Raw genomic sequence first — 27,632 nt, 5'->3', positions numbered from 1 at the left:
CCCAGAGAAGTATGTTCATTCTCACCTCCGCAGGGTAGCAGCTGCCTTGTTCAGAGCCTCGGCTAGCTGGTGCATCCATTCCCCACCAGTTTCAGGTGTTAGCTGTTAAGTGCTCACAGATACCTCCTTCTCTGTTGGGTTGCTTTGGACAAATGGAGCCTCCAAGAGTCAGAGAGATGCTAGAAAGGTTAGGCTGTGTGGGGCCTAAGTGAAATGTGGAATGAAATGTAATTTCTATTAGTGACAAAGTCAAAGGTACTACGGCTAACACTACAATTTCATTCTACCTTCATAATGAAAGGAAATGCTAAATTTCAGTTGGAGGTTAGTAAGAACAAAGATGTGATTTTTGCATTTTCCCCATCCAAGTTCATGATACTGATTTGTATTCATGCACACCTGTGGGCTCTGTGGACCCAAGGTTAGGCCCCCTGTACTAGCGGATATAGACCTTGGAAACTGACATTGAATTAATTCAGCCTCACACTATATGCTCTGTAACAGCTATGCAGACTATTTAACAGCTAAAGAGTTCCTCCCCTGTGCAAAAGACACTGTTGGAACTTTTCAAGGGTTCTGACTAAACTTCCCCATTCTCAGGTAGTATCAGTGAGAGATGTCTTCCAGGATACTTGGAAGGCCAGGAAAGCTCACCAAGCTCATAGGGAAGATACAATGGTTTTCAGACAATAATAGTCTCATCTTCTCAGCTTGAGTCAATTGGTTAACCCTTTATCAGTCCTTTTCACCATGTGGACAGCCATGTGGTATCATATCAGTTAGCAGATATTGTTTGAATGTCAGACTGGGCTTAATTAAGGGTAGAATATCTTACATATTGCTTGGATGTCATGCTGTGCAGAATTTAAAAATGAAAATAATGTTGTAGTTATCCTTAAGAAAACTATTATTTCCTGGGATGAAAATTAGATTATCACCAGATTGGATCAAGACAGCACATCTCTCTTCTTTCCCACCTTGAATTTCCTAAAATAATAGAAAATACAGATTTTTAAAAAGATTTTATTTATTTATTCATGAGAGACATAGAGAGAGAGAGGCAGAGACACAGGCAGAGGGAGAAGCAGGCTCCATGCAGGGAGCCCGACACGGGACTTGATCCCAGGTCTCCAGGATCCCGCCCTAGGCTGAAGGCAGGTGCTAAACCGCTGAGCCACCAGGGCTGCCCCAAAATATAGATTTTTAAAAGAGTAAATCTCTCACTTTTTTTTTTATCTTAAAGAGTGATATTTGGAGGAGAAAAATAGTGGTGGATGGCAATAACAGTGTGGAAGTTGGGACTAGGGAGTGTACGGGAACAAGATGGTGATGATCTCTAGGTTTTGTATGTTTGTTTTTAAGTAGACTCCACACCCAGCATGGAGTGCAACATGGGGCTTGAACTCATGACCCTGAGATCAAATCACCTGAGCTGAGATCAAGAGTTGGTCACTCAACTGACTGAGCCACCCAGGTGCCCCTCATGCTGTCTAGTTTTGATTTGTTTCATGGAATAAATGAATGGAGATTGAGGAGCAGATTATATTAATACATTAATAAATTACACATTAATTTATTAAATACATTAATAAATTATATTAACTATATTTATAGCAGCCTTATATTTACACACTACTTTTAATTTTTTCAAGACTCTTACACATTATCTAATCTTTAGATCTATAAATCTTTTCATCCCACTACTGTAGAGAATGTTCTGTCTAAAGGAATGCAGAGAAGGAGGCATAAAGCCTGTATTTTGTCCCTAAGATTAGAACGACTACATTCCATCCCTTGGGCTGCCAGAATGCCTGGCACTTTTTTCAGATGGATGAGGTATATAAGTGACAGAGAACCTAACTAGTGCTTGACTTTCAGAGTGTATCATCTGGAGGTGACTGTTAAAAATTTATCTTCTGGGGCCCTAATCTTGAGATTCAGATTCTGCAAGTCTGGGGTAGGATTCTTAAGACTGCATTTTTAGCAAGTGCCCCTGGTCCACTTGGATAGGTGATCCAAACCACACACTTCTAGAATACTGGCTTAGAAAAATCCTTCTGTGCCATTTTGTTTTTAGGCAGGTCACCTGGAAACAGCATGTGAATGGTATTTTTTTTTTTTGAAGATTTTATTTATTTATTCGTGAGAGACAGAGGCAGAGACACAGGCAGAGGGAGAAGCAGGCTCCATGCAGGAAGCCTGATGTGGGACTCGATCCCGGGTCTCCAGGATCACACCCTGGGCCAAAGGCAGGCGCCAAACCGCTGAGCCACTCAGGGATCCCCAATGAATGGTATTTTAAAAATCAGTCTGGGGGCACCTGGCTTGCTCAGTTAGTAGAGCATTTGACTCTTGATCTCAGGGTTGTGAGTTCAAGTCCAGTATTGGGTGTAGAGATTGCTTAAAAATAAAATCTTAAAGAAAAAAAAAAGTTTAAAATTCCCCTTTGGTCACATTGACACGCTTGAAATAATTTTTGTCTCTAATAGTCCTGCCCAGGGTAGTTGAAGCCTGGGACACACTATTAGGGAAACAACTGTCAGAAGAAAGAACAGGACCACATAGGAAGAAAGGAGGAGGAAATCTGAGGAACAGAGTCACTGGGCAGGCTGGAGCTTGCAGAGGAGACCAGACACACACGTTCCCCATGGATGTTCGTGTTCTCTTTTAGTGCCTGATATACGAATGTTCAGCGAGTACTGGTTAAAAGGGTAACAAAGACGTAGACACAAAAATATTAAGAAAAGGCAGATCCCTCAGGATGGTTTCTCAACCCGTCAAACTCAAGGCACTCGCATGAAATCTCATACTCTCCTTTAGTGCTAGTTTCAACATAAATTAGATGTGGAGACTGAAAGCAAAGCAACACACAAAGTGGCCGCGCGTCCCATGAGGCTCCAGGGCAAGGGACACGCAGAAGACAAGGAGGGAGCAGGACGCACGGGAAAGCACCGCGGCCGGCGGTCGGAGGAAAAGAGAGCAGCCCGCTGCCCCACGCCCTTGTACTCCGCGGGCCGGAAGTCGCGGGGCCGGGCCACGCCCGCTTCCGGCACCATTTCCCACGTGACTTCCTGCAGCGAACATGGCGGCTCTCAGTGGTGTCCGCTGGCTGACCCGAGTGAGGCCCGGGGTCCGGTCGGGCCGGGGGCGGGCGGGGGAGCGGCGGGTTTGTACCGGGTTCATGCAGTGTTCGGGGTCCGGGACCCCCACGCCCGACCTCATAGGCGTGTGCGTCTGTGTCGCAGGCGCTGGTCGCTGCCCCGAACCCCGGGGCATGGAGGAGCCTGGGTACCTCGGCCGTGGCTCACGCCGCCTCGCGGAGCCAGGTAAGGGCAAGTCTGTCACCGGTCTACCCGCGCCCCTGTCCCCTCATTCCCTCTCCCCGGGAACCTCTGCTCCCGCCCCAGCTCTAGCTGTGATGGCTCCGCTTGCAGGCTGAGGACATGAGGGTGGAGGGCGCCTTTCCCGTGACTATGTTGCCTGGAGACGGTGTGGGGCCTGAACTGATGCACGCTGTCAAGGAGGTGTTCAAGGTGAGTGTGGCCTGGGGGAGTCAGCCAGCAGGGACCGTGAGGTGGGTTGGAAAGGACTTACTCGATCCTGACCCAGAGGTTTTTGGGTCGTGTCCTTGAAGGCTGCCTCTGTCCCGGTGGAGTTCCAGGAGCATCACCTGAGCGAGGTGCAGAATATGGCATCTGAGGAGAAGCTGGAGCAGGTGTTGAGCTCTATGAAGGAGAACAAGGTGGCCATCATCGGTATGTGTGCGCCCTTGCTCCTCCACCCATGTGCCGTTTAAAATCACATGAGCAAATGTTTTTTAAGCTTCTTGGGGCACATACTAGCACATAAGTCCTCTAAGCTCATCACCATTTTGTAGTTATTTGTTTCTTATTTCTGGGAATTCAGGAGTTGAGAGATGGTGAGTTGAGAGATCTTTAGTTGTCCTTGTAGGAAGGCTTCAAGGGGGTACATCATGGGTCATCAAATCTTGTTAATTCTGTTTCTAGAATGGTGCTTCTAGCTGCCTTTTCTGTCTTCCCCTCTGCTTGTCTGCTTTAATCTCATTAGTTTTTTTTTGCTTGTTTGTTTGTTTTTGGTCTCTAGTTTTGCCTCTACGATCCATCTTCTTCATCTCTTCTTTTAGAAATGCCCACATGACTTTGTCAGGCCCAGCCTTAGCATAGGAAAGTAAATTCTTCATAAGCTGGCTCTCAGGTCTTCTGCCTTTATTTCCTTAACACTTGTTCTGTGTTTTGGTCACATGGGGCTGTTAATTTCCAAATACAGGACTATCTTAACTTTCGTCATTACTTCTGCCCAGAATGTTCTTCCTTTGATGCTACCTGTTAAAATGGTTCTCACTTATGGTTTTATAGTTTCCTAGGGCTGCTGTACAGATTACCTCAAAGCTAGTGGCCTACAATAACAGTTCTGCTCTCACAGTTCTGAAGGCCAGAATCCCAAAATTAAGGTGTTGGAAGGGCTTCCTTTGAAGGTTTAGGAGAGAAGCCTTCAGGTACTGGTGACTTTTGGTGTTCCTTTTTTTTTTTTTTTTTAATTTTTTTAAATTTATTTATTTATGATAGTCACACACACAGAGAGAGAGAGAGAGAGAGAGAGAGAGGCAGAGACACAGGCAGAGGGAGAAGCAGGCTCCATGCACCGGGAGCCCGATATGGGATTCGATCCCGGGTCTCCAGGATCGTGCCCTGAGCCAAAGGCAGGCGCCAAACCATTGCGCCACCCAGGGATCCCATCCTTGGTGTTTCTTGACATGTAGATGCTTCCTTACAATCTTTGGCTCAGTCTTCATATGGCTTTACCCCCTCTGTGTCTGTGTATCTGTTTCTTTTCCTGCAGAAGGACTTATCATTGGATTTAGGGCCCACCCTAATTCAATGATTTCAACCTCCTTAATTATGTCTACAAACACTTATTTCCCAAATAAGGTCACATTTACAGGTTCTGCAGGCTAGAGCCTGGACATAACGTTTTGAGGTCACTATTCAACCTACTGTACTCACTTAACCCAAGGTTTGGCTGAAGTGCCAGCTATTTTATTACATTTCTTGATATTACCAGAAGGAATTTTTACTGTGGGTTTCTGTGCATGATGTTAATACCTCTCCCATGGTGTTTATCGTGTGTTTCACATTATTTGTCTTCCTTGACCTATTGTTTGGCTCTTGATAACAGGAATTGTGTATTGTGTTTTTTTGGTTGATATTTCCAGTGACTGACATGTGGTAATAAGTTTTGGTTGAAAAAATGTCAAGTAGGTAGACATGCAAACATAAAGAAAGGTTATAGATCTCTTAGCATTGTTTCTCAGCCTATTAAACTTAGGCTCTTTGATAACATGAAAAAATTTTCTGCCCTCCTTTTAGATCATTTTGAAGTTTCAACATAAATATGGTGACTAAAAATAAAGCATTGGGAAAAAAAAAAGCATTGGACAAGATGTTTCTGGTTTTAACTTATTATTCTTTGCCTCCAGAGGCATTTAAGAGTCACAGTTTTGGGAATGGGAGATGAGAGTCTAGGTTGCATCATGTCCCTAGGATTGGACACTGATCTGGATTCCCTTGGGCTTGGCTTGTGCCTGACCCCTTCCCCTTTGTTTACACAGGAAAGATCCATACCCCGATGGAATATAAAGGGGAGCTAGCCTCCTACGATATGCGGCTGAGGTAGGTGTTGGGGGCTATGGGGCAGAGGAGTCCTGGAGCACCAGGCACGGTACTAATGGCTCTGCCCCACCCTCAGGCGTAAGTTGGACTTGTTTGCCAACGTAGTCCACGTGAAATCACTTCCTGGGTACAAGACTCGACACAACAATCTAGATCTAGTGATCATTCGAGAGCAAACAGAAGGGGAATACAGCTCGTTGGAACACGAGGTGAGGCCATAGAAATTGGGGAAGCCAGGGGTGAAGGTGGGAGAGCGGCATAGCTCCTTCTCTTCTTTCCAGCGTCACCTGGCTGCTTCTCTCTTCTTACCCAGAGTGCGAGGGGTGTGATTGAATGCTTGAAGATTGTCACTCGAACCAAATCTCAGCGGATTGCAAAGTTTGCCTTTGACTATGCCACTAAGAAGGGGCGGGGCAAGGTCACAGCTGTCCACAAGGCCAACATCATGTGAGGGACATGGCTTTGCATGGGGTAGGTTCTTGGGAAGGTAGCCCCTTGCACTCTTGTGACTGAAGCTGTTCCCTTTGGCCCATGGACAGGAAACTTGGAGATGGGTTGTTCCTGCAATGCTGTGAGGAAGTTGCTGAACTGTACCCCAAAATCAAGTTTGAGACAATGATCATAGACAACTGCTGCATGCAGGTAATGTCCTCCCCATGTCTCTGCTCTCAAGGTACCAGGGATAGGCAGGGAGCAGAACTTATTTCTCTTCTCCATGCCCACATTTTGCCCCCTAGCTGGTGCAGAATCCTTACCAGTTTGATGTGTTGGTGATGCCCAATCTCTATGGGAACATTATTGACAATCTGGCTGCTGGCTTGGTTGGGGGAGCTGGTGTGGTCCCTGGTGAGAGCTACAGTGCAGAATATGCCGTCTTTGAGACGGTGAGTGAAGTCCCCTCTTCCCCCAGCCCTTTGCATACCTATCTTCTGACTTGAAGTTCCTTGATAGCTACTTCCCAAGGCGTCCCCTTCCTAAGTGACCCTGGCATGCTCTGTCCTCCTCCATGCCTCTTTTCCAGTGTCCCTGGCCTGATCCCTCTTCCTTAGTGCCCTTCCCTGACCTTAGCTGTGCAGAACGTCTGCCCCCAGTGACTCTGGTTGGTCCTCTTTCCACAGGGCGCCCGACACCCATTTGCCCAGGCAGTGGGCAGGAACATAGCCAACCCCACAGCCATGCTGCTATCAGCTTCCAACATGCTGCGGCATCTCAAGTAAGTCATGGTGGACTGGGGCAGGAGCCTGGGTGTTTTAAGGGGGAGTACAGACAAGGAAATTGGGGATGATGTGGGGAGAATCTCAGTTTCTTCCTGTCCACATTGACAGTCTCGAGTATCACTCCAACATGATTGCAGATGCAGTGAAGAAGGTGATCAAAGTTGGCAAGGTGAGTTAGAAAGGCTGTGGGTTCCAGGGTCTTGGCACTCCTCTTTGGGGAACCTGAATTGGGGCCTCCTATCCCGCCAGGTCCCCAGAACATCTGCTCTCTGATCTTCCCCTGTGGCTCTCAGGGCTGTTCTTCACCTCCCTTCTCCTGGCTGTTTCATCCTCTGGGTCTCCTTTGCCTCTTGGTTACCGTCTGCTATTCCCTTTCCTGCTCCATCCATTGGCTCTTTTATGGCCATCTTAATGCAGCGCTTGCAGCTCTCTGCCTGGGGAGAGAGCATGGGGGATGGAGGAGCAGAGGGAGATAGCAGGCAGGATGAGGCACAGGTGTCCCCTTCTCCACACTTGGAAGCCCATCCTCTGGCCTCCTTTCCTCCCACCCGGTCTGATTTCCTTTAAGGCATCCTCATCCTGTCTGATGTGCATTTCCCATCTCACTTCATGCTCAGCCTCCCTCCCATCCTGCCCAGGCTGCAGCATAGCTCTGAGAGTGGCTCTGGCCCTCAGCTGGGAGTGGATGGGTCCATGCTCTTCCAAACCTGGCCACCTCCTTGCAACTCTGCTGCATTGCATCTTCTTTCTGGCCTTGCCATCCTTTCTTGGATTCCATTTCCATCACATTGCCCTATCCCCCCTTCATGGGCTCTCTTCTCTTCTTCCCCACCGCTGTTGCCGGTGGTGGCTGTAGGTGCGGACTCGAGACATGGGCGGCTACAGCACCACAACCGACTTCATCAAGTCTGTCATCGGCCACCTGCACCCCCATGGGGGCTAGACCCCTTTATTCCCTCCAACCTCACAAGGACCATACTACCTACACCTCCCTTCAGTACAGTGGACCAGAGAAGAGTTCTTAAATAAATCTAGACCATAATCTGGGCAGAGCCTAGGTTGTCCTGGGGCTGGCTTCCTTAGGGAACTGTGTTATTGGAAGGGGGTGGGGGGTAGGTTAGGGATGGGGCCTAGGCCACAGGGATGATGACAATTCTCCCCTACAGGTTCGAACTTCTGACATGGGTGGCTATGCCACCTGCCAAGACTTCACTGAGGCGGTCATTGGTGCTCTGCCTCACCCATAGGTCCACCCATACCCATGTAAGGTGTTCAATAAAACATGGACTCCCAAAAAAAAAAAACACAAAACAAAACACATTGACTCCTGTGAATTTGTTTTTTTTATTGGGATATAAGGGTGGGTTTGGAATCATGGGGGTTTGCCCCACCTGGTAAAATGTCCATTCTAATCTTCCTGGGATAGTTTCTGGAGCTTTTTCTTTTTCTTGGAGCTGCCGCTCTTGCTGCCAGCAGCCTCTTCAGGTCCACTGCTAAGTGGCTCCTCCTTAGAAGAGAATTTCCTCTTTTTCTTGGGGATGCTCCTGTTTACTGCCTCTTCAGCATCGCTAACTGGTTCCTCTTTGGGAAAAGATTTCTTCCTCTTGGGAAGATTTACATTGCCAGCTGTCTCTTCAACATCACTAGTAACCAGCTCCTCCTTGGAAAAAGATCTCTTTTTCTTGGGTTTGGAGATGGAGACAGATGGGTCTTCCATTCCATTCTCCTGTGGAGTCTCCTGGGGCTTCTGCTTTTTCTTCTTTTTGGGTCTTTCACTTTGGGTCTCCTAAAGAGAAATGGGCATGCAACGATCATCCATTATATAGACAGACACACACATATTAAAAGTAGCTAGGGCAAAGACTGGTGTGAATGATGTGAAAACTGCCCAGTGTTTCTGGGATGGTTTTTAATGGGCACTAGAAATCCACCCCAAAGATGACTCCCACTTAGAAAGGAAAAATGTGTTATCTAAGCCCAAGAAACAGCTTATAGAAAAACCCACAAACCATCATGCCAGGTTGCAAAGGGGACACTGAAAAACTACTTCACAAACTGGGTACCTCATGAATCCCAGGGTGGATCCTGTGATGTAGCATTATGGATACCTCCCTGCCCCAAGCCCAACTATGAAATGCTACCATCTCCGGACATACGGCTGAGGACACGCAGAGCAGGAATTTATACTACCCCCGGTTGAGGACTCCTGGGAGGCAGCCGAGGACAGAACACTTGCCCAGGGACCGGGTGTGCTACAACCAGCTCTTTGGGCTCCTGAGCCAGTTCTCTCAGCACCTATCTCCTTCCTATAGAATCAAGAGGTAGTTGAGATGTTTCAGGTCCTTATTTCAGTCCAATAGTCTGGACTCAAGACCATGACTGAAATAGCATATCCTCTGTTCTGCTGTGGAGAACCCTACATCCAGGGCCTTCACCCTGGGCTGAGGGCTGTCCTGCCTACTGACCTCATACTCCTCTGGGGTACTACTGTTTTCTGAAGATGCGAGGGCAAGGGCGGCTAGCCGTTTCTTCTCCTTCTTCAAGCGTTTCTTCTCCTGCTTCTCCAACTTTCTAGCCATCTCAGCAGCCGCTTCCTCTGCCTGGCCAAAGAAAGGTACTGAAAAGGCCCAAAGACTGCAGTATCTCCAGACCTCCCTTCTGGCTTCATTGGATCAGGCTCATTAAATCAGTTTTTTGCCTCCACTCTACAAAGTCAGGCTAAGCCTGTTCATCACCTCCAACAGCCAGCTTTGGTCCCCATCCCCTCTCTCACCCCAGCAAGTCCAAACTGACCTGAACCATTGCCTCCTTCATGACCTCCAGATTCTTTCGTGGAATCTCTCCTGTCTCATAGAAGGATAGCCGCTCCTCAACTTGCTCTCGAAGCTTCTCCCCAAATACACTTGTGGGTACCTCTGGATGTGTGCGTGTGTGTGTGGGTAAACAAAACCTGTCAGCCCCTAAAGGACCAGCTATTTCCCACCCTGTCTTCCCTCTACCCTCAGCTTCACTCAGACCCAAAGTCTCAACACTCACTAAGTGAACTGCTGTTGACGAAAAATAACTGCCATCATTGTAGAAGCTGCTAGGTAGTCAGCCTTCCCTCCCTCCCAGCCCCTTCTCCTCCAACCCCCTCCACCCATACCAGAGAAGCAATCAATTCGTGAGGCAATACTGCATTTGTTTGCCAGGTATCGGGAGATGCGGCCTTTGTTCTTGGCAGCTGCTCGGCCAATGAAGGTGGAGTGGAAAATGAGTCCATATTTTGGAGTGTTACCCCTGGTCTTCAGGGCTCTGGGAGAAGAATATTTAGTGGGGAGTTTTAAGATCAGAAATTTCAACTCTACTAGCCAAGGCAGCTCCTCCCCTCCCCTGTATCCCCAGTCTCTATCCAGTGAGCCTCAGGCTAGACTGGGTCTCTACCCCCACCTGCCAACCCACAGCTCCCGGAGGCAGAGGGAAGGCATCCAATGTCGCTGACCTGGAAATCTGGTCCCTTTGCTGGGCCCTAGGAATCACTCAGACACCAGGGCTGGCCATCACCCCCATAGCAGAGGTCTATAGGTCAGGGAGCCCTGGTCAGCCATCACTGTGATCCCCAAACAAGCAGTGGGCACCAGAAGTGGCACCTGAGTGTGGGCAGGTGCCCTCACTGGTACCTGAACAGGGCCTTTTCAGCCCCAAGGATCTGCACTGTGGACGCTGGATACTTGGCCAAGTTGGTGAGGCTGCCAGCATGAGCAATGAGACGTGCACCTACCTGGAGAAGGATTCAAGGAATTAGAGGCTGGAATTGTCTATCTGTCAACTGCACAATTCTGCTTCAGCCCATTAAATGCGACCAGGGAAGAGAATATGGGTCAAGAAATACAGCAGTGTGGATCTACGCTGTTAACACTCCTTAACCCCATTTTATGTTCCCCACAACGCACCGCTTCCCCAATTAGGGCTGAGAGGCTGGGGGCTACTTGGCTCATCTTGGACCGCAGGTAAGTATGCAGGCTCTGGCGGTACTCTGACAAAGACACCACACGACTGGAGAAGCTCTCGATGTTTATCAGGTCGATGGCCGATATGTCCATGCCTAAGGGACACCTAGTGTGAATGGAGGACCAGATATCCACAGCCCCAAACTTATTTTGGCCACCAGGCTATACTGACCCATGGAGGATCGCGAGGCATCCAGAATAGCCTTAGCCTTGGCCCCATCCATTGTCAGCTCTTCCAGCTTCTCAAGCTTCTCCTCATTCAGCTCCCTTCGGTTTCCAATGAACTGAGCAAGGCGGCAGTATGTAGCATTATCGTTGATGATCTTCACCAGTTCAGGAAAGTGATACCCATACCACTCCCTGCAGAGAGCCACAATCACTCCCTGCTCAGCGACTAGGTCTCAAAGCTACAACCTCAGCCCTCTATTCTTTACCCAGAGAAAAGGAATCAAGTACAATTCAAAGCCTCAACTCCATGTCCTCCCATTCACAATACAGACCAGGCAAAGAGCCTGGGCTGGGGTGTATATGGGTGGATTTACTCTACCTCCTCTTTCTGTACAGCCAGTGTAAGAACACAGCCTGTGGTAAGCACTGGGAGGCCCAGCCCCACCCCACATTTTCTACCCACAGGAAGTGGTCCTGATTTCAGCATGTGAAATTAGCTACACCACAGGCCAAAGACCCTATTTTCAAGGGTCACTTGGGCACTTTACCTGACACGCATGGAAAAAGTATTAATGTCCTTATCCAGCTGGTCCAGGAGGCTGATGGACTGGATAATCATATTGTCCACCCGGTTCACATTAAACTTAACTTTGGCACGAGAATAGCTGTGTCCCAGCCCCAACTGGGCTTTACAAGCAGACAGATCTGTCAGACCTTTCACCAGGTTGTGGAAGTGCAGACGAACCCCTGGAAGAGGACAAGTCAGTGAGCAAGGGAAGGCTGTAAGCCAGTCACGGCGCCCATGGGCACCAAGCCAAGCAGAAGGGCTTCCCAGAAGCAACCTTATGTGCCCTGGTTAAGTGACTAAATCCCCCCTCACAGATGTCAAGAATGTTGTGAATGTTAATAGATGGTCCCACCTCGCAGGATCTCAGCTATCACGCCTCCAGTCTGGCAGTTGTACCCTAACTCTTCTTGTATAGCAGCACCGATCTTGGGGTCTCCAACCCCCAGGAGTACTTTCTTCTTTTTGGATGGCAGGTGAGTCTCCAAGAGCAGGCGGAGGTCCTCATGAACGACACCTCAAGGCAAAGAACAGAGCTCCCACTAACATGCTGAAATTATAAAAGGGATCCTGTCCCCTTAACTGCTAATTAAATGACGGACTGATCCTACATTGGTCCCACAGAGCATGCTGAGTTCCTTCTTTGCTTTAGGCTTTGCTCAGAGACATGGAGACATCAGTGATTGCACTCAGGGGATTGACAGACTCAAGTCATCACTGCAAAGCCTGCATCAACTATGGGAGGAATAGGACTCAGGTCTGATAGCATGAGTGTGAAATACAGAATTGAAACCTTAAACCCGGAGAAACTATAGAGGTTAAGTATTTCGTATTTGATTTGCCTTTTGTTTTTTTTTTTTAATTTCTATTTATTTATGATAGTCACACACACACACAGAGAAAGAGAGAGAGGCAGAGACATAGGCAGAGGGAGAAGCAGGCTCCATGCACCGGGAGCCTGACGTGGGATTCGATCCCGGGTCTCCAGGATCGCGCCCTGAGCCAAAGGCAAGCACTAAGCCGCTGTGCCACCCAGGGATCCCTGATTTGCCTTTTGGAACTGAACTTATTTTCTTGCCTTTTCCAATCACTTCAATAATAACCAAAGAACCATCTTTAGCATTAAAGCACGCCTACCAGATTTCACTTAATCATTTATCACTGTCAGGACCACAAAGAAAGCCTCTATCCTGGAATATACACTTTAAATTTTTAGCATACCATATTCCCCCAGACTTTGGGTTCTGTTTTAAACTACATCCTATACACATCAAATACTGCCCAACACGTATCAGATTTGCAAGAAATCAGCTGAGGGAAGGAAAACGGGATCATGAACTCCCTATGAGAATAAGAGCAGCAGCAACTAACCCTGCGGTCATCTCCCTCAAATACCTGGTGGTGGTCCACTCACCTTCGGACACAGCGTTGGCATTTTCCAAGGCAACCTGGGACGAGGCGAAGGGACAAAAGGCCACGAGGCGAACGATGTTGTGGAACTTGCCCAAGTTGAGCACGCACTCCTCCACCTTCGGGGAGAAGAGAGCGTGAATGCCTTTCCTCCCTCGCTCTTGCCTCTAGGGCGCAGTAAAGCAGCGGTTCTCAGCCCTGACCGCATGTCAGATCCGCACGCTCCGTAAATGAGCCGATTACAGGCCCTAAATCCCGGGGTGCTGGCTTCTACGTGCTCCCAACGCGACTCTAGGCACGGATGCGCGGAGGACCCCCGGCTCCCGGGCTTTCCGGCCCAGCGCACCCCCCAAAGCGCGGCCGGCCACGTGGGGGCGCGCGGTGCATGCTGGGGCCCGGCGGCCCGGGGGGCTGCGGCGCGGCGGCGAGCCCACCGCTTCCACCCACCTGCGGCAGCAGCAGGCTGATCTCCTCCACCTCCTTGAGCGCCAGCAGCGCGTAGCCGACCGCGTGCTCGAACAGCACGTGCAGCAGCACCTGGAACGGAGCCGGGGCGCGGGCGTCAGCACGGTCCCCGCGTTCGCCCGACCCGGCTCCCAGCGCAGGCCCCGGCCCCGGCCCCGGCCCCGGCCCCGGCTCCCGCCCCAACTCGGCCCCAACCTCGGCCTTCGTCTCGCCCCAACTCGGCCCCAACCTCGGCCTTCGTCTCACCCGCGCCCACAACCACTCCTCACCATGGCGCCCGCTCCTGGCCCGGCTCGCAATGCGGCGAGCTGGGTCTGGCGCGCGGACCCGGGCTCCGGAGGCCACGCCCCCGAGCCGCCGGCCAATCAGAGGCCGGGGACGATACCTTTGCGGGACTTCGGAGGGGTCCGCCGCGGTGGTGTCGCCCGGAGGGCGGGAGGGCCAGCGCGGGCGCGCGGGCGTCTTCCGCCTTCTGCCGCGGCGCCGCTCCGCGCGGTTGCCGGGGACGCGCGGCCTGGGCCCGGCCCCGCGAGGCCGCAAAGCGGTTCGGGAAGGCGCTTTTCCGGAGAACGCCCCAGCCCCTCGGGTCCGCCTCGCGGGAATCCGGGTGGCGGAGCTCCCTTAGGAGGAGCCGGGCGGGAGGCCGTTCCCCCTTCCGCGGCGCCGGTGGCCGGGGGTCCGGGGCCTCCCCCCGCCCGGGGCCCCGCCGTCTCCGCTTCCGGCTCGGGGGCCACGCTGTTCCCGCGGGCGGAAGCGGGGCCTGTGGCGCGTGTGCGCAGACCCGATGCGAGGAGACCCACGGCTCCTCGGGTCCCGCCTCTTGCCTTTCGGGTGCATTTTGTTTATTATTTAAAAAATGCTTATTACAGGCGATAAAATAGAAAAGGATGACCATCTCCCCTGCTCCTAGGTCGGTTCCCAGGTCCCCCACGGAAGCAGGACCGGTCCTTTGGGAAGGGCCACGTGTTGCTCGCCCCGCCCGCGGAACCCGCAGTTAGCTCCAGGCGCTCTCAGGCTGCTTCCAGGTCCGTGAGGGCGGGTTTTGGGCATTCTGGCGACTAATTTGAAATTACCTTTGCTTTAATAAGTAATATAAGAATGATAAACCCCACACTTGTTTATCCTAAAGTGGTAAAGTAAAAAAAAAACATTTTGAGGGGATTTTTATTCCCTGTATTCCCATAATTTAAAGCGCATTTACACACTTAATGCATTTTCTTCTTAAGCAATTCATTTACTTGGTAAACAAAATCCAAATAGTGAGCTCCCTCAAAGATGCAGTGAATCTTAAAAATCTCAATATTGCTTAAAACGTGATTGAATTCTGCTACATACATTTACATATGATCATGAATCTGAATCCATTACTGTCTCTCTTTTTTTTTCATTACTGTCTCATTTTAAGGTGGAATTGCAAAATTAATGTTACATACATCAGTGTGTTAAGTTCTTTTAAATTATAAATACCAAGTTAAGCAGATGATTCCAAAATATAATGGAAAATAGTAATGCTATGACTGATTTTTTTCATTATTTCTGTACTTGACCCTAAATAATCCTGGGGTTACAGGTGCTTACCTACTAAAGTAGGGGCTTGTTTGCTTGCTTTTGCTTGCTTGCTTGCTTGCTTTCCTTCTTCATGAAGACAGAGAGAGAGAGACCTGGTGCTCTGGGCTGACAGCAGATGCTCAACCTATGAGCCACCCAGGCGTCTCTAAAATAATAGTTTTTAAAGGAGAAGTCAGAATCCATTAATGGATTGCAGAATTAATTTAGACATTCTTTGCCAGCATTGAAAAAATAGGATGAAAAAGGTGCTTCCGTGGCTCAGTTGATTAAGTTCTGACTTAGACTCAGGTCATGATTTGGAGGTCCTGGAATTAATTCCTTTGGCTTCCTGCTCAGCCAGGAGTCTACTTCTCTCACTCCCTCTGTGCCACCACCACCCCCTTGTCACATGGATGCTCTCTCAAATAAAATCTTTAAGAAAAGTAAAAAAATAAAAAAATAGGATGAAAAATGGGAATAATAGTATGTCACATAGTCACTTTAGCTAACTGTGTAAAATACACGTGTACACATATAAATTTAATAGTATGTATATATAAGTTACATAAACATACATATCTGTGGATTAAATACAAGAAGGCTGAAAGTCACTGAGCTGAAAGTTAATCACAGTCATACCTGGGACAGAGTGGAGTCCTCTGGTTATACAGGAGCTGTGCTAGAGCAGTATGCTAACTCAGAACTGGTAGGACAAAACTGCACTTCCACTAGTGAGTTACAGATGTTCATGATTAGGTGGGACATGGTATAAACACTAAACATATTCTTTTGGCTTCCTCACCTCCACCTCTTGTACTAAGCTATCTCCCTGACGCTTCATGATCCTGACCATAATGGGCATCTCTGCAGCATGTGATTTTAGAGACCACATCTTCCTTCCCTCTGGGCTAGATTCATTCCTATAAGGTTCAGTTCTTCACCACCAAAGTGGAAATTTGCAAAACTTTTGGTTTCTTCTTCCCTAAGCCACCTTCCTCTCCATTGCTAGAATGGTCTTCCTAAGGGCAGAGTATCCAATTGTAGTTGTTCATTGTGGCATGCAGTAATAGGAAGATTAAGGGCTTGGTGTCTCAGGATCACCTGTGGTAGCTAGTCTTCAAAGATGACCCTAATGATCCATGACTCCTGGCATTAGGTCCTCGTGTAGTCCTCCCACAAGGAACCAGGCTGGGTCTGTGAGTCATTCTAGCCAATAGAATGTGGCAGAAGTGATTCCATGCCATACCAAGCTGCAGCCTTTTGCATTCCTGGGAACCTTGAGTTACCTTATGAGAAATTCAATTGCTCTGCTGGACAGACCGCATAGAGAAGGAAAGGCCCTGATACTTCAGGGACCTGTCCAGCTTTCCCAGCTGCTCAACTGAGCCCAGCCTTCCAACTGTCCTTATCAAAAAAGTAGACATGTAGGTAAAGCCATTTTGTGTGTTCCAGCCCCAGCCACCATCTGACTACAGCCACATGAGTAGCCCCAAACAAGACCAGTAGAAGAACTACCTAGTTGAGCCCCACCTACCCACAGAATTGTGAGAAATAATATATCGTCGTTTTAAGCCACTAAATTTTGGGATAATTTTTAAGCAGCAATAAATATGAATCCGTCAGTAAACCTGGATTCAGACCTCAGTTCTACTACTTACAATGTAACTTCAGTTAATCACTCACCTTCCTGAGCTCTCATTTCTTCTGCAGAATGAAGATTGAGGATTCATTTATCCCTTCAACAAACATTGAATGTCTCCTAGGGGCCTACTCCTGGTATGTACTAGGAACTCAACAAATACTAGTGGTCTTTTGTCTTCTTTTTTGTCCCTTTATGATGAATAACCAACGACAAATGATAAATAGCACAATTCTCTTGCACCTGTTCTTAGTTGAGTCCCACTTCTCCCATTGCCTTTCCTGTAGAATCTACAGGAAACCTATTTTTTAAAAAAGATTTATTTATTTATGATAGACAAAGAGAGAGCGGCAGAGACACAGGAGGAGGGAGAAGCAGGCTCCACGCCAGGAGCCCCATGCGGGACTCGATCCCAGGACTCCAGGATCAGGCCCTGGGCTTAAGGCAGTGCTAAACCGCTGAGCCACCCAGGGATCCCCAGGAAACCCATTTTTTTATACACTCCACTGCCATAATTTAATCCTATCACTTCAGCCCCTAACTTATTCATGCAGACAGATCACCTATAGCACAGTTTAGTTTTACCATGTAAAAACAGTTATGCATTCCATTTTTCAACTGCCAGTGGTAGTAGATGGACAGTTCATTGTCAGTCACCCTGATTAAACACTGCTGGAACCTGGAAAGCCTACAAGTTTGCCAATTATTGGTACCTCATTTGGCTCATTAATTTAAACTTTTCTTCTTAAATATGCATTGCCTTCAAAGTACTGCTTTAGTTGTAGTCTGCAAATTTCAGTATGCAATATTTTCATTTTTTTTTTGAAATTTTATTTCTTTATTCATGAGGGACAGAGAGAGGCAGAGGGAGAAGCAGGCTCCCCGCTGAGCAGGGAACCCAATGCAGGACTTGATCCCAGGACACTGGGATCATGACCTGACCCGAAGGCAGATGTTTAACCAGTTGAGCCACTTGGGCACCCACAGTATTTTCATTTTTTTTAAAGACTTTATTTATTTATTCATAGAGACACACATAAAGAGAGAGAGAGAGAGAGAGGGAGGCAGAGACACAGGCAGAGGGAGAAACAGGCACCATGCAGAGAGCCTGACATGGGACTTGATCCAGGGTCTCCAGGATCACGCCCTGGGCTGCAGGCGGCACTAAACCGCTGCACCACTGGGGCTGCCCAGTATTTTCATTTTAATTCAATTCCACATTTATTCTGGTTTCTGTTATGAATGTTGTTATGACCCACACGTTATTTGGATTGGTGATAAAGGTTGATGTCCTCCTTGCTTCCTATTGCTGCTTTCTAGCCTTATTTCTTTCTCTTTTTCTTTGAAAAGCCTTGGCCACCCATCACTGCCTGGTAGCGTCCAATTTTGCACTGTGAAGGACCTTTTGGATAAGGAGGCAAGAGGCTATTGATGAAAAAGTTGGGGGTGCCCCAAGCTGGTGAGCTTCCTAATCTCAGATTTACTGCCCTGATTATATCATTATAGCTCAGTCTTATAGGTGCTGGTGTGGCTCTGACAACTGGCATCATTATATGTGCATCGGCCCAGGGCACTCTTTTTAGTCTGCAAACACCTCACAGATGTGAAGATGGAGTGGTGGCAGGTGCTGGGAGGAAGGAGCAGAGAAATGAGCCCAATGCTATATCCACTCATCTTCCTGGAACCCAAACTAAACAACTGAATTCAGCTAGTCTTCTTTGGGCCCCTGAGATCATAGGTAAGTTTTGAACCAGCAAGCACCTTGGACACTGTGTGATCAACATCCTTTACGGAAGGGGAGTCAGGATGTTCAGGTGTCAGGGTGAGGAATCGGGGTAGTCAAGAAGCTACAGAATCAATTAATTCTTCCATTTGTTAAAAAAAAAAAAGAAAGGTTTTTGTATGCCTGTAACATGCTAGGTATCTTTCTAGGTGCTGGGGATACAGTAGTAAACAAACCAAGTGACTGCCATCACAGAGTTCACGTTCTAGGAGGAGATAATAAAATCAAATAAATAGGTAGTGCATCAAGTACTGATGATGGATTTACACAGGCCCTCCTCAGTGAAGAGGCAACATCGAGCAGAGGTCTGAAGCAAGTTGAGTCAGCAATTCAGAGCTCTGGGAGAGTAATATGCACAATGATGATACTAACCAGTGACCTCTGACTTCAGGGACTTTCTAATCCTGGGAGACTGAACGTAGTCGAGTGCTGAGGTGCAGTAGTGTGGGAGGCTGCCCGGAAGACCATTTGGGCCAGTGTTCCTGCGGAAGACCTCACAGTTAGAAGGGGTTCTAGGTAGTCACAGAAGAATGTGTAGGTCATTTAGAAATATAGGATAGAACGAGCGTGGAAGCAAAAGCCAGCAACGAAAGAAGGAACTTCTAGAAGTGTAAGATTCATCCAGGTCAGTAGTTGGACACGAGACTGAAGAATCTAATATGTAAGATCTAGAACCTAAGAAGCCTTGAATGAAAGCCAGGATGAGTGGCTTGGGTCAGATGAGAGTGTTATTTTCTCCATTGTGCAAAGTTTGATTGGAGATGAGTTTTTATTTTTTTATTTTTATTCCTCCATGAGAGACATGGACAGAAAGCCAGAGACACAGGCAGAGGGAGAAGCAGGCTCCCTGCTGGGAGCCGGATGCGACTATATGACTATATCCGGGGACTCCAGGATCACTCTCTGGGCCAAAGGCAGGCGTTGTACCGCTGAGCCACCCAGGCGTCCCGATTGGAGATGAGTTTGTAAGTGATATGCGAGACAGGTTTCCCTGGAAAGTTCCAGCTGAGAAAGTGTCCTGCAGGGGCAGCAGGTCGGAAGGGGAGTTGTGGGTTTCTCTGGGCGTGTTCCAGGTTCAAGCTTGAAAGCCATGTGGCACCTGGGGCCATTCCTTTCTCTGTGGAGCTAAACTGTGCATTCACCGGGAAGGATCAAACTCTATAGCACCTACTCCTTTTTTATGTGGCCCAGCCTGGGGCTCACTGTGTCATTTTGCTTTAAATTAACCCAGAGTTTTTACTCCTGGCAACACTAATGGGGAACTATGGAATTTGAATGGATTTTTAAGTTCTGGGTAGTTGGGAGAGCTTCGTGAAAGGAAATTGTGTGAAACAACCACAAGATGGCGGCACTGTACACTCATTTCTAGAATGGAAATGCCTTCTGTGGAATTTGAAAGACTTCCAGGAATTCCTTGGCCCTCTTCTCAATCGCGGAAAGAACCCTTGCAACAGCCTTTGGTAACAAGTTACACATATATGCAATATTTATTTCCACAGACTCAGAAGAATGAAAAGCATCCAAGGAAGATCCTCGAGCTCAGCATTACTTGTCATTTTGGTTGCAGTTTGTGAAGCCCACAGGAATTAGGATTATAGGGTAAACATTTTGTTCAGCCAGTGCCGTTTGAGTTCGGAATCTGAGCCTGAGGGATGTTTGATCTTACCCGTGCCTGTGATCATATCTGTTATTTATGAGCGAATAGCATGGTGCTTGCTTAATCTTACATGTGTCAACTTGTAGAACCTTCATAACAGAATTTGGAGGTGAGGTTTGTATGGCTCATTTTGCAGACATGGTTCAGTGATAGAGATGTCTGTATGCTCTATATCCCTCATCTGCCCCATCCACGATCTTGGGACTTTATTCATGTTTTCCAGACTAATACTGCATTGAAGAATAAATTATCTGGCACAATGCTGCAGAGAGCTGTCTATAATTAGCAATCCTCAACACTCAAAAACAAGCCAAACTTACAAAATTGGATGGCACTCACACACCTGCTGCCTTTGCCCTTGAAGATTGTATTTTGGTTTTGTTCCCAAGGAACAAAAAGAGTCCTAAGGGACTCTATCCTTAGGTTCTAAAGCTATCCTGGAAACAGCACGTGGGATTATAAAATATTCATCTGATAATCTCTGTCTTCTATCTGCAAGGCTTAGTCCATTTGCATTTATTTTGATTCCTGATACATTATTTTTTAAAAAAGATTATTTATTTATTTATGATAGAGAAAGAGGGTGTGAGCAAGAATACAAGTTGGGGTGGGGAGCAGAGGTACAAGCAGACTTTTCGCTGAGCAGGGAGCCCAATGTGGGACTCATTGTGGGACTCAATGTGGCACTTGATCCCAGAACCCTGGGATCACGATCTGAGCCGAAGACAGATGCTCAGCCACTGAGCTGCCCAGGTACTCCCTACTATATTCTTTTTCTATCATCTCACACACTTTATATTCATTGTGTTGTTTTTTGTTGCTTTGCTTTCTTCCTCCTCTTTCTTGGAGGTACTATTAACCGAAGATTACTTTAAATTAAAATTTTCCATTTCAGGTTTCTGGAATGCACAATTTGTGTGGGAATTTAGGTCCTCTGTGTGAGGGTTGCCTGGTGGATATAAATTCTCAGGGGAGATTTTTTTTCTCTTCACTTTCTGCCAAGATCCAAAGAGACAAATGTCCCTTTCTGCAATGTGGGTTTGTTTCCTATTATCCCTTACAGGAACTCTGATGTCCCAGCTTTGGGTGGAGCTCTACAGAGTTTACTGGGTTGAGGGTCACCAGCATGGTGGACCCTGTGGTTACCTGGCCTAGCTCTCCCTACTGGCTAGTGCATCACTCCCCAGTTTCTGTGAGTATGCAAGTCAGGTGAAGGAGTATGCAAGTCGCCCTTGATCCTCACCAAAGTTGTATTCCTACTTATCCGAGTCTGTGTACAGTGGAGTTCTTTTTTTTTTTTAAGATTGTATTTATTTATTCATGAGATACACACACACAGAGGAGAGACATAGGCAGAGGAAGAAGCAAGCTCGTTGCAAGGAGCCTGATGCAGGACTCGATCCCAAGACCCTGGGGATCATGATTTGAGCTGAAGGCAGACATTCAACCACTGAGCCACCCAGGCACCCCAACAGTGGAGTTCTTTATGGACATTGAGTGTGTTGATTATTAGAAATGAAAAGATCTGACTGCAAAAATAGCCTTTGACAGAGAAAATCCAGTGTCTGTATCATTTTCTCCCAATGAGAAATGCACAAACTAGGGTAATATCAGTAAAGACATTGGGTAGTTCTCTGGATAAATTTTTTTTTCTGGATAAATTGTTAAATAGAGTTTATATTTCAAATCACTTTTAGGTGAGCTGAGGAAAGAAAGAAGGAGAGAGAGAGAGAGAGGGACAGAAAAGGAAGGCAGGAGAGAGGAAAGAAGAAACTGTGATCTTCATGCCTGATGGCTCCTGGATAGGCTGAATAGCTAAGTGGTGAGGTGGAATGAGCTGGTGGGTCAAACCCAAGAATGCAGATATGATGGGACTGCTTTCTAATAACATGTCCCAGCTCTACAGCCACACCACAGCAACACCCTTCCCCTCTTATCCATGCATTCTTCCTCTACCTGTCTCTCTGGTTCACTGGAAGTTTTCTGTTGCGTAAGGGTCCTGGGAGCCACCATAAACTAATTCTCCGATGGACATTTCTTGAAAAATCTTTAGAGTCGTCTTGAGAGAGTTCTCACAACTATTTGAATTGGGAAATGTCCTGTTAAAATATGTCCACAAATCCTTGATAACCCCCTTCAAGAGATGGAGCCTAGTTCTCCTTCCTGTGAGTGTGAGCTATACTTAGTTACTGAGTTCTAGTGGATAGAAAGTGGTAGGATTGATGGTGTAACTTCTGAGACTGGGTAATAAAAGGCATGTGGCTTTCCCTTTGTGTTCTCTCTCTCTCTCTCTCTCTCATCACTTGCTGTGGGGGAGACCAAGATCTTTTAGTCCCAGTCTAATCCTCCAGTGCCTGTAGCCCCACCTGAGATCTAGAGCAATACCGAGAACCAGCAAAGCCACTACCAAATTGTTGGCCCACAGAAACTGTGTGAGATAATCTTTCTTTCTTTTCTTTCTTCTTTCTTTCTTTTCTTTCTTTCTTTTTCTTTCTTTCTTTCTTTCTTTCTTTCTTTCTTTCCTTTCTTTTTCTTTCTTCTTTCTTTCTTTTTCTTTCTTTCTTCTCTCTCTCCTCTCTCTCTCTCTCTCTTTCTTTCATTTTATTTATTTATTTGACAGAGTGAGAGAGCACAAGCAGGGGGAGCAGCAGGCAGAGAGGGAGAAGCAGGCTCCCCACTGAGCAGGGAGCCTGATGCGTGGGGCTCGATCCCAGGCCCCTGGCAGACGCTGAACCACTGAGCCACCCAGGCGCTCCTCAGTGTTTATTTCTTTAAGCTGTTAAATTTTGAGAATAATCTGTTGTGCAGAAATAGACAACAAAGACATTCCCTCACATAAAATTGTGCATCAACAGAACAGGATAATGTGTTTGTGTCTATGGTGGGTGTTGAGGCATTTTGGTAGCCATCAGAAGTCTGATAGTGATCACAAGGAGGCTGATGACTCAGGCCTCTCTTGTTCCCCACCCCAGGGACTGGCATTACCCAGGCAGGTGGTCTTGAAGGCCACGTGTCACATGGTGACCATTTTTGGGCCTCTTGGTTGGGTAGGTTATCTGGATCCCCATGTCAGGGCATCAGGCAGGTAAGCTCAGGGCCAAGGTGTGTCCTCCCAGAAGAAGACATGACCCACAAGAGTTCTGTATTGGGGGTCAGACCTTAGTTCCACGCACAGGAGGCACCTGCAGCATTTTCTTTAGCCTCGCCTGGAGATGGACAGGGGGCAAAAGAACCGGTCTGTTTCTCCTGGTCATGTGTTCCCATTCCCAATCCATTCTAGGTCATGTGTGAAGTGCTGGTGCTGGGGTGAGAAGGGGAAGGAATTGAAGGGGGACCTGAGAATTATTTTAATTCATAACTTATGAAATTTCTATAAAATATCCATCTCCCCACCAGGACTTTGTCTGACTTTCAGGGTGTAGGGGATTTTCCTGAGAACCCCTGGGGCCATGGTTGGGAGGTGGGCAGGGGAGAAGACTCCCTTTAGGACACTCAGAGACATGGCACGAGATGATTCTAAAGTTATATTGCTCCCTGGAATCTGGGAACACGGGGCAGAGGAGAGGAGGACACCACCTATAGGACACCTGCACCGTCAGAGTCCTAGACAGTGACTCACATGCTGCTGAGCCTTTGTCCTTATTGCCAAGGCCCTCACAATGTCTGGCCTCCCTGGCTTGTGCCCCCCAGGAGACGTTCTGCATCGACCCATGCCATGACACTAGTTGAACATAGAATTGCCGGAGACAAGGCTCTGCATTGCACCCTTTGCAAACCCCTCAGAGAAACCGTCTTCAACATTCCTTACACAAGAAGCAGACTATTAAATTCCTTTTTGATCTGGTATTTGAGAAGGATTTTTCTGCCCTGGGCAATCTAAATTGTCTTCAATTAGAAGAAACACTTGCTCCTTGCCTTGCTGCTAGAAGACACCAGTGTGTTTTTTTGCTGCTTAATGGCATCAGCTCCCCTCAGGCTGGGTTCCGGAGGATAATCATCTTCCTACTCACAATGGCTGGACTTTGGTTCACCACCTTTATTTTCAGTGGCTTCTTGTACCTTTTATTTCAACTACTTCATCTCCTTTGGATAGAGGCCATAGTTAGGAACATGGACTCCTCTGTATCTTCTTCCCAGTTAATAAGATGAACAGAAACCAGTGTCCTGAATGGGTGCCATGAGAAAAGTCTATGGTGGTGGTCATGGCCTTCTCCTTCCTCCCAAAGTCTGGAGCTGAGGGAACCATGGTGAGTCCAAGGTCCAGAGCTGCCTGAACCAAGATACTGGGAAGAGGGCAGTGTATGGGGAGTGGGGAGACTCAGCCCCCCTAAAGAGTGGATGAAACCATTGTCCGAATGTTGTGGTAGCCAACAAGTGCCTAAGACTAAGTAATCAAACTTTTCACATTCAATGAGAAGAGAGAGAATATGCATGTGTGGAAGAAAAGAGAGGAAGAGAGAATATTGTTTTGGGTGTGTGAGCTGGTGGGGCCGAAGGATCAGCCCCAGGATGGTGTTTGTGTGAGTCCCAGCTGTCAGTGGGGAGATCTCTGAGCACTCTTTCCAGAGGCTGACCTCCAAGGATGAGTCTGAGGCCGAGCGTGGCCAGAATCTGGTCTGAAGCCAGTAGGCCGAGCTACAGACAGGCACCGGGAGGCAGGCAGCATGGTCCCACTGGCAGAACCGAAGGTCCCAGGATCCTCGGCCTTCTTGTCTGGGGTCTGGGTTTGGCTGGCAGAGTGAGGCGTCATCCCTGGAAAAGGAAGCAAGATAAGAATGAGGATGCGGGAGAACTTGTCTCGGTTGCCTATGGAACTGGAGCCCTCCGGAGCCGGCCCACTTGGTGTGTGGATTCCAGTCCCATGTGGAAATGTGAGAATGGTTAGATGGTCCTCAGGCCTAAACACATCTGCTGGAGGAACATACTCTACTGGCTGGAGAGCTAGATTTTAGAATGCTGCCCTTAAACTGGACTCTGCGAGCCTGGCTTTTCTGGAGTATTAAAGTTGGGACAACAGTACAAGTCTCCTAGATGGCTTCCAGGGTCATATATGATGCTGGAAGGGGCCATGTAACCTACATGGAATCACATCTAACTTCTAGGGCTTTCGTTAATAGTTTCCTTCCCTTCCCCTAACTCTGACCTCAGGGTGATTACTGACTTGCTCCTTACCAAACCCAGTTCCTGAGACACAGAAATGGACTAGGTTTCCATGAGGGGTGAATGTGGCATGTGACTGATGTGCCCACTTCCACGTGTGTCCTCTGGGCTCTTCCCCTCAGACCAGTCCTGGAGCAGGCGGAGGCATAGGGTGGAAGGAGCCTGTGTCCCTGCGGTGTCACCAGGGAAGGAAGTGACTGTCAAGTGGAAACACCCAATATAGACTTTAGGTTGAGTGAGAAGTAAACCTTCATTGTGTTTGAGTCATTAGTTGTTTGGGCCTGTTTGTTATGGTAACTGGTATCATTCTAGTGACCACTTCAAGAAGAGAAGCTCAGTGAGGGTAGCCATGGAGGCCATTGGAGTTTTTCAGATGAAATGCTGGCTGTCTTCCTAGGCTCTCTCCCATGGCCTACTCCCACTGATGTGTTCGGATCACACTAATTTTTTTAAAAAATTTATTTATTTATTTGAGAGAGAGAGAGAGCACAAGCAGGGGAGAGGGGCAGAAGAAGAGGGGGAAGCAGTAGCATAGAGCATAGAGCCCCATGCAGGACTGGACCTCAAGATCATGACCTGAGCCAAAGGCAGATGCTCAGCTGACTCCAGGTCACACTACTTTTTTAAAAAATCGAACGCTGCAGTGCTGAGTTAAGCAGTAGAAAACTCAAAGTGCTTTAGATCTGTACTAAAAACTTGAATTTGGGGAAGGGCAAACTTTAAAGCAGCAGGGAGTCGAGCTGGGCGGGGATGGGGTGGGTCAGAGGGACAGGCACATCGGGACTGTATGGACACGAGACGACCACTGTCTCTTTTTTTTTTAATTTTTATTTATTATTTATGATAGTCACAGAGAGAGAGAGAGAGAGGCAGAGACACAGGCAGAAGGAGAAGCAGGCTCCATGCACCGGGAGCCCGACGTGGGATTCGATCCTGGGTCTCCAGGATCGTGCCCTGGGCCAAAGGCAGGCGCCAAACCGCTGCGCCACCCAGGGATCCCTTTTTTTTTTTTTTTAAAGATTTTATTCATTTATTCATGAGTGACACAGAGAGAGAGAGAGAGAGAGAGAGGCAGAGACACGGGCAGAGGGAGGAGCAGGCTCCATGCAGGGAGCCTGATGAGGGACTCAATCCCGGATCTCTAGGATCACGCCCTGGGCCGAAGGCAGACCCTAAACTGCTGAGCCACCCAGGGATCCCAGTCCCCTGGTTTCTCACAGAAAACATTTTGTGCACCTACTTTTTTTTCCTTCCCTACTTAAGTCTGTTGGTGTCCAAATACATCCATTCCCTTTTCTCATTTTTGTTGGTGATACTACAACAAACATTGCATTCACTCCATTTCCTGCCCTGTGTGGGAAAATTAGGTGATTTCAAATATTTTCTTTTCTTTTCTTTTTTTTAACTTATTTATTCATGAAATGCAGAGAGATTGAGAGAGAGGGAGAGAGAGAGAGAGAGAGAGAGGCAGAGACACAGGCAGAGGGAGAAGCAGGCTCCACGCCCTGGGCCAAAGGCAGGCACCCAATCGCTGAGCCACCCAGGGATCCTGATTTCAAATATTTTCTTCAGCTTCAGGGTAAGCTGCCAGCCAGCGGCTCTTCTGCATTTTATCCCTGAGCCAGTCTTGGAGGGCATCGACGGGCGGCCAGCCTGTTTGACCAACAAAACGTCTGTGGCTTTGAAATGTGTTCCATATATTTTGGGAGACTCACTAGGGACAGGTCTTATTTTGACACAGACTTCTTGTCCTCTTTTTGCGACATCCACTTGTTTTCTTGCTACTAATGATTCACTAGTCATTTGTTACTATTCCAGGAGCAATACTGACACTGACAAGTATTCCAGTACCAACTCGGCATTTGCCAGGGCTGCACACAGTGTCCCTTTGTCCTTCTGGCCTGCTTCCACAGCCATTTCTGCACTGTTGGACCTCAAGAATTAAAAATAAGCCAATGGAGGATGTTCATCTTGCAGGGAAATGCTGCCATGCAGTTAAATTATCTATTTCTGTGTGCTTTGCGTGTGTGAGTGTGTGTGGTCTTGCCTATATGTCATAAAGGCATCAAATAAATAATACAATTTCTGCACTAAAAATTCAAACTCCTGAACTGTCGGCCATTTCTTGTGTGTCTTGTTCATTTCCTGCATCAGAGGTCAAAATCACAGCAAATCAATGTGGTTTAATTTTACAATAGGGCCAACCTTTAAAATATGGGTCACCTCAGAGATGGTCTGGTTTTTTTTTAAAATTTTTTTAAATTTATTTATGATAGTCACAGAGAGAGAGAGAGAGAGGGGCAGAGACGCAGGCAGAGGCAGAAGCAGGCTCCATGCACCG

At 47.7% G+C, this 27,632-nt stretch overlaps 3 protein-coding genes and 5 non-coding genes across 9 annotated transcripts in view; 1 reads left to right on the top strand and 7 right to left on the bottom strand.

The window, feature by feature from the left end:
- The first annotated feature begins 3,040 nt into the window (after positions 1–3,040).
- Positions 3,041–8,225, top strand: IDH3B (isocitrate dehydrogenase (NAD(+)) 3 non-catalytic subunit beta). 2 transcript variants are annotated; one of them, XM_055304103.1, is made up of 12 exons: positions 3,041–3,118; positions 3,246–3,326; positions 3,435–3,533; positions 3,635–3,755; positions 5,630–5,690; positions 5,767–5,899; positions 6,004–6,137; positions 6,230–6,332; positions 6,428–6,574; positions 6,809–6,903; positions 7,016–7,076; positions 8,074–8,225. In XM_055304103.1, exons 1-12 carry the CDS (start codon positions 3,083–3,085, stop codon positions 8,152–8,154), a joined length of 1,152 nt encoding a protein of 383 aa, XP_055160078.1. In that variant the 5' UTR covers positions 3,041–3,082; the 3' UTR covers positions 8,155–8,225. The 2 variants fall into 2 exon arrangements, with proteins under 2 accessions (XP_055160078.1, XP_055160069.1); XM_055304094.1 differs by lacking the exon at positions 8,074–8,225 and adding an exon at positions 7,764–7,959.
- Positions 8,226–8,232: 7 nt separating this feature from the next.
- On the bottom strand, positions 8,233–13,863 carry NOP56 (NOP56 ribonucleoprotein). Its single transcript, XM_055304080.1, has 12 exons — positions 13,774–13,863; positions 13,487–13,576; positions 13,044–13,158; positions 11,985–12,146; positions 11,613–11,811; positions 11,069–11,256; positions 10,840–10,991; positions 10,567–10,667; positions 10,053–10,201; positions 9,701–9,822; positions 9,373–9,507; positions 8,233–8,693 (listed from the first exon to the last, which is right to left on the bottom strand). Exons 1-12 carry the CDS (start codon positions 13,774–13,776, stop codon positions 8,316–8,318), a joined length of 1,794 nt encoding a protein of 597 aa, XP_055160055.1. The 5' UTR covers positions 13,777–13,863; the 3' UTR covers positions 8,233–8,315.
- On the bottom strand, positions 9,577–9,647 carry LOC129498833 (small nucleolar RNA SNORD57). Its single transcript, XR_008662211.1, has one exon. It is a non-coding gene; the product is annotated as a small nucleolar RNA SNORD57 (small nucleolar RNA).
- On the bottom strand, positions 9,915–9,986 carry LOC129498837 (small nucleolar RNA SNORD56). Its single transcript, XR_008662212.1, has one exon. It is a non-coding gene; the product is annotated as a small nucleolar RNA SNORD56 (small nucleolar RNA).
- Positions 10,421–10,504, bottom strand: LOC129498882 (small nucleolar RNA SNORD86). The gene has a single exon (XR_008662229.1). It is a non-coding gene; the product is annotated as a small nucleolar RNA SNORD86 (small nucleolar RNA).
- LOC129498854 (small nucleolar RNA SNORA51) lies at positions 11,370–11,500 on the bottom strand. The gene has a single exon (XR_008662216.1). It is a non-coding gene; the product is annotated as a small nucleolar RNA SNORA51 (small nucleolar RNA).
- Positions 12,285–12,352, bottom strand: LOC129498890 (small nucleolar RNA SNORD110). The gene has a single exon (XR_008662234.1). It is a non-coding gene; the product is annotated as a small nucleolar RNA SNORD110 (small nucleolar RNA).
- A 10,802-nt stretch (positions 13,864–24,665) lies between the features above and the next one.
- Positions 24,666–27,632, bottom strand: part of TMC2 (transmembrane channel like 2) — a 67,648-nt gene continuing 64,681 nt past the window's right edge. The window contains exon 19 of the mRNA XM_055344698.1: positions 24,666–24,883. Coding sequence (XP_055200673.1) covers positions 24,666–24,883 — 218 coding nt within the window. The remainder of the gene's footprint in view (positions 24,884–27,632) is intronic.

The sequence above is a fragment of the Nyctereutes procyonoides genome, unplaced genomic scaffold, assembly GCF_905146905.1.
Source record: "Nyctereutes procyonoides isolate TBG_1078 unplaced genomic scaffold, NYPRO_anot_genome, whole genome shotgun sequence".
Lineage (NCBI taxonomy): Eukaryota > Metazoa > Chordata > Mammalia > Carnivora > Canidae > Nyctereutes > Nyctereutes procyonoides.
The sequence above is the reverse complement of the archived record's forward strand: the minus strand, read 5'-3'. Positions and strand labels throughout refer to the sequence as shown.

Excerpts from the sequence above, each read along its gene's own strand:
- IDH3B (XM_055304094.1), top strand. The coding sequence starts at position 3,083 with ATGGCGGCTCTCAGTGGTGTCCGCTGGCTGACCCGA. Across the intron at positions 3,119-3,245 it reads GTGTCCGCTGGCTGACCCGA|GCGCTGGTCGCTGCCCCGAA; the intron begins GTGAGGCCCGGG and ends TCTGTGTCGCAG. Across the intron at positions 6,138-6,229 it reads GTCCACAAGGCCAACATCAT|GAAACTTGGAGATGGGTTGT; the intron begins GTGAGGGACATG and ends GCCCATGGACAG.
- NOP56 (XM_055304080.1), bottom strand. Across the intron at positions 11,257-11,612 it reads ACTTTTTCCATGCGTGTCAG|GGAGTGGTATGGGTATCACT; the intron begins GTAAAGTGCCCA and ends GGCTCTCTGCAG. Across the intron at positions 10,202-10,566 it reads GCTGAAAAGGCCCTGTTCAG|AGCCCTGAAGACCAGGGGTA; the intron begins GTACCAGTGAGG and ends TTCTTCTCCCAG.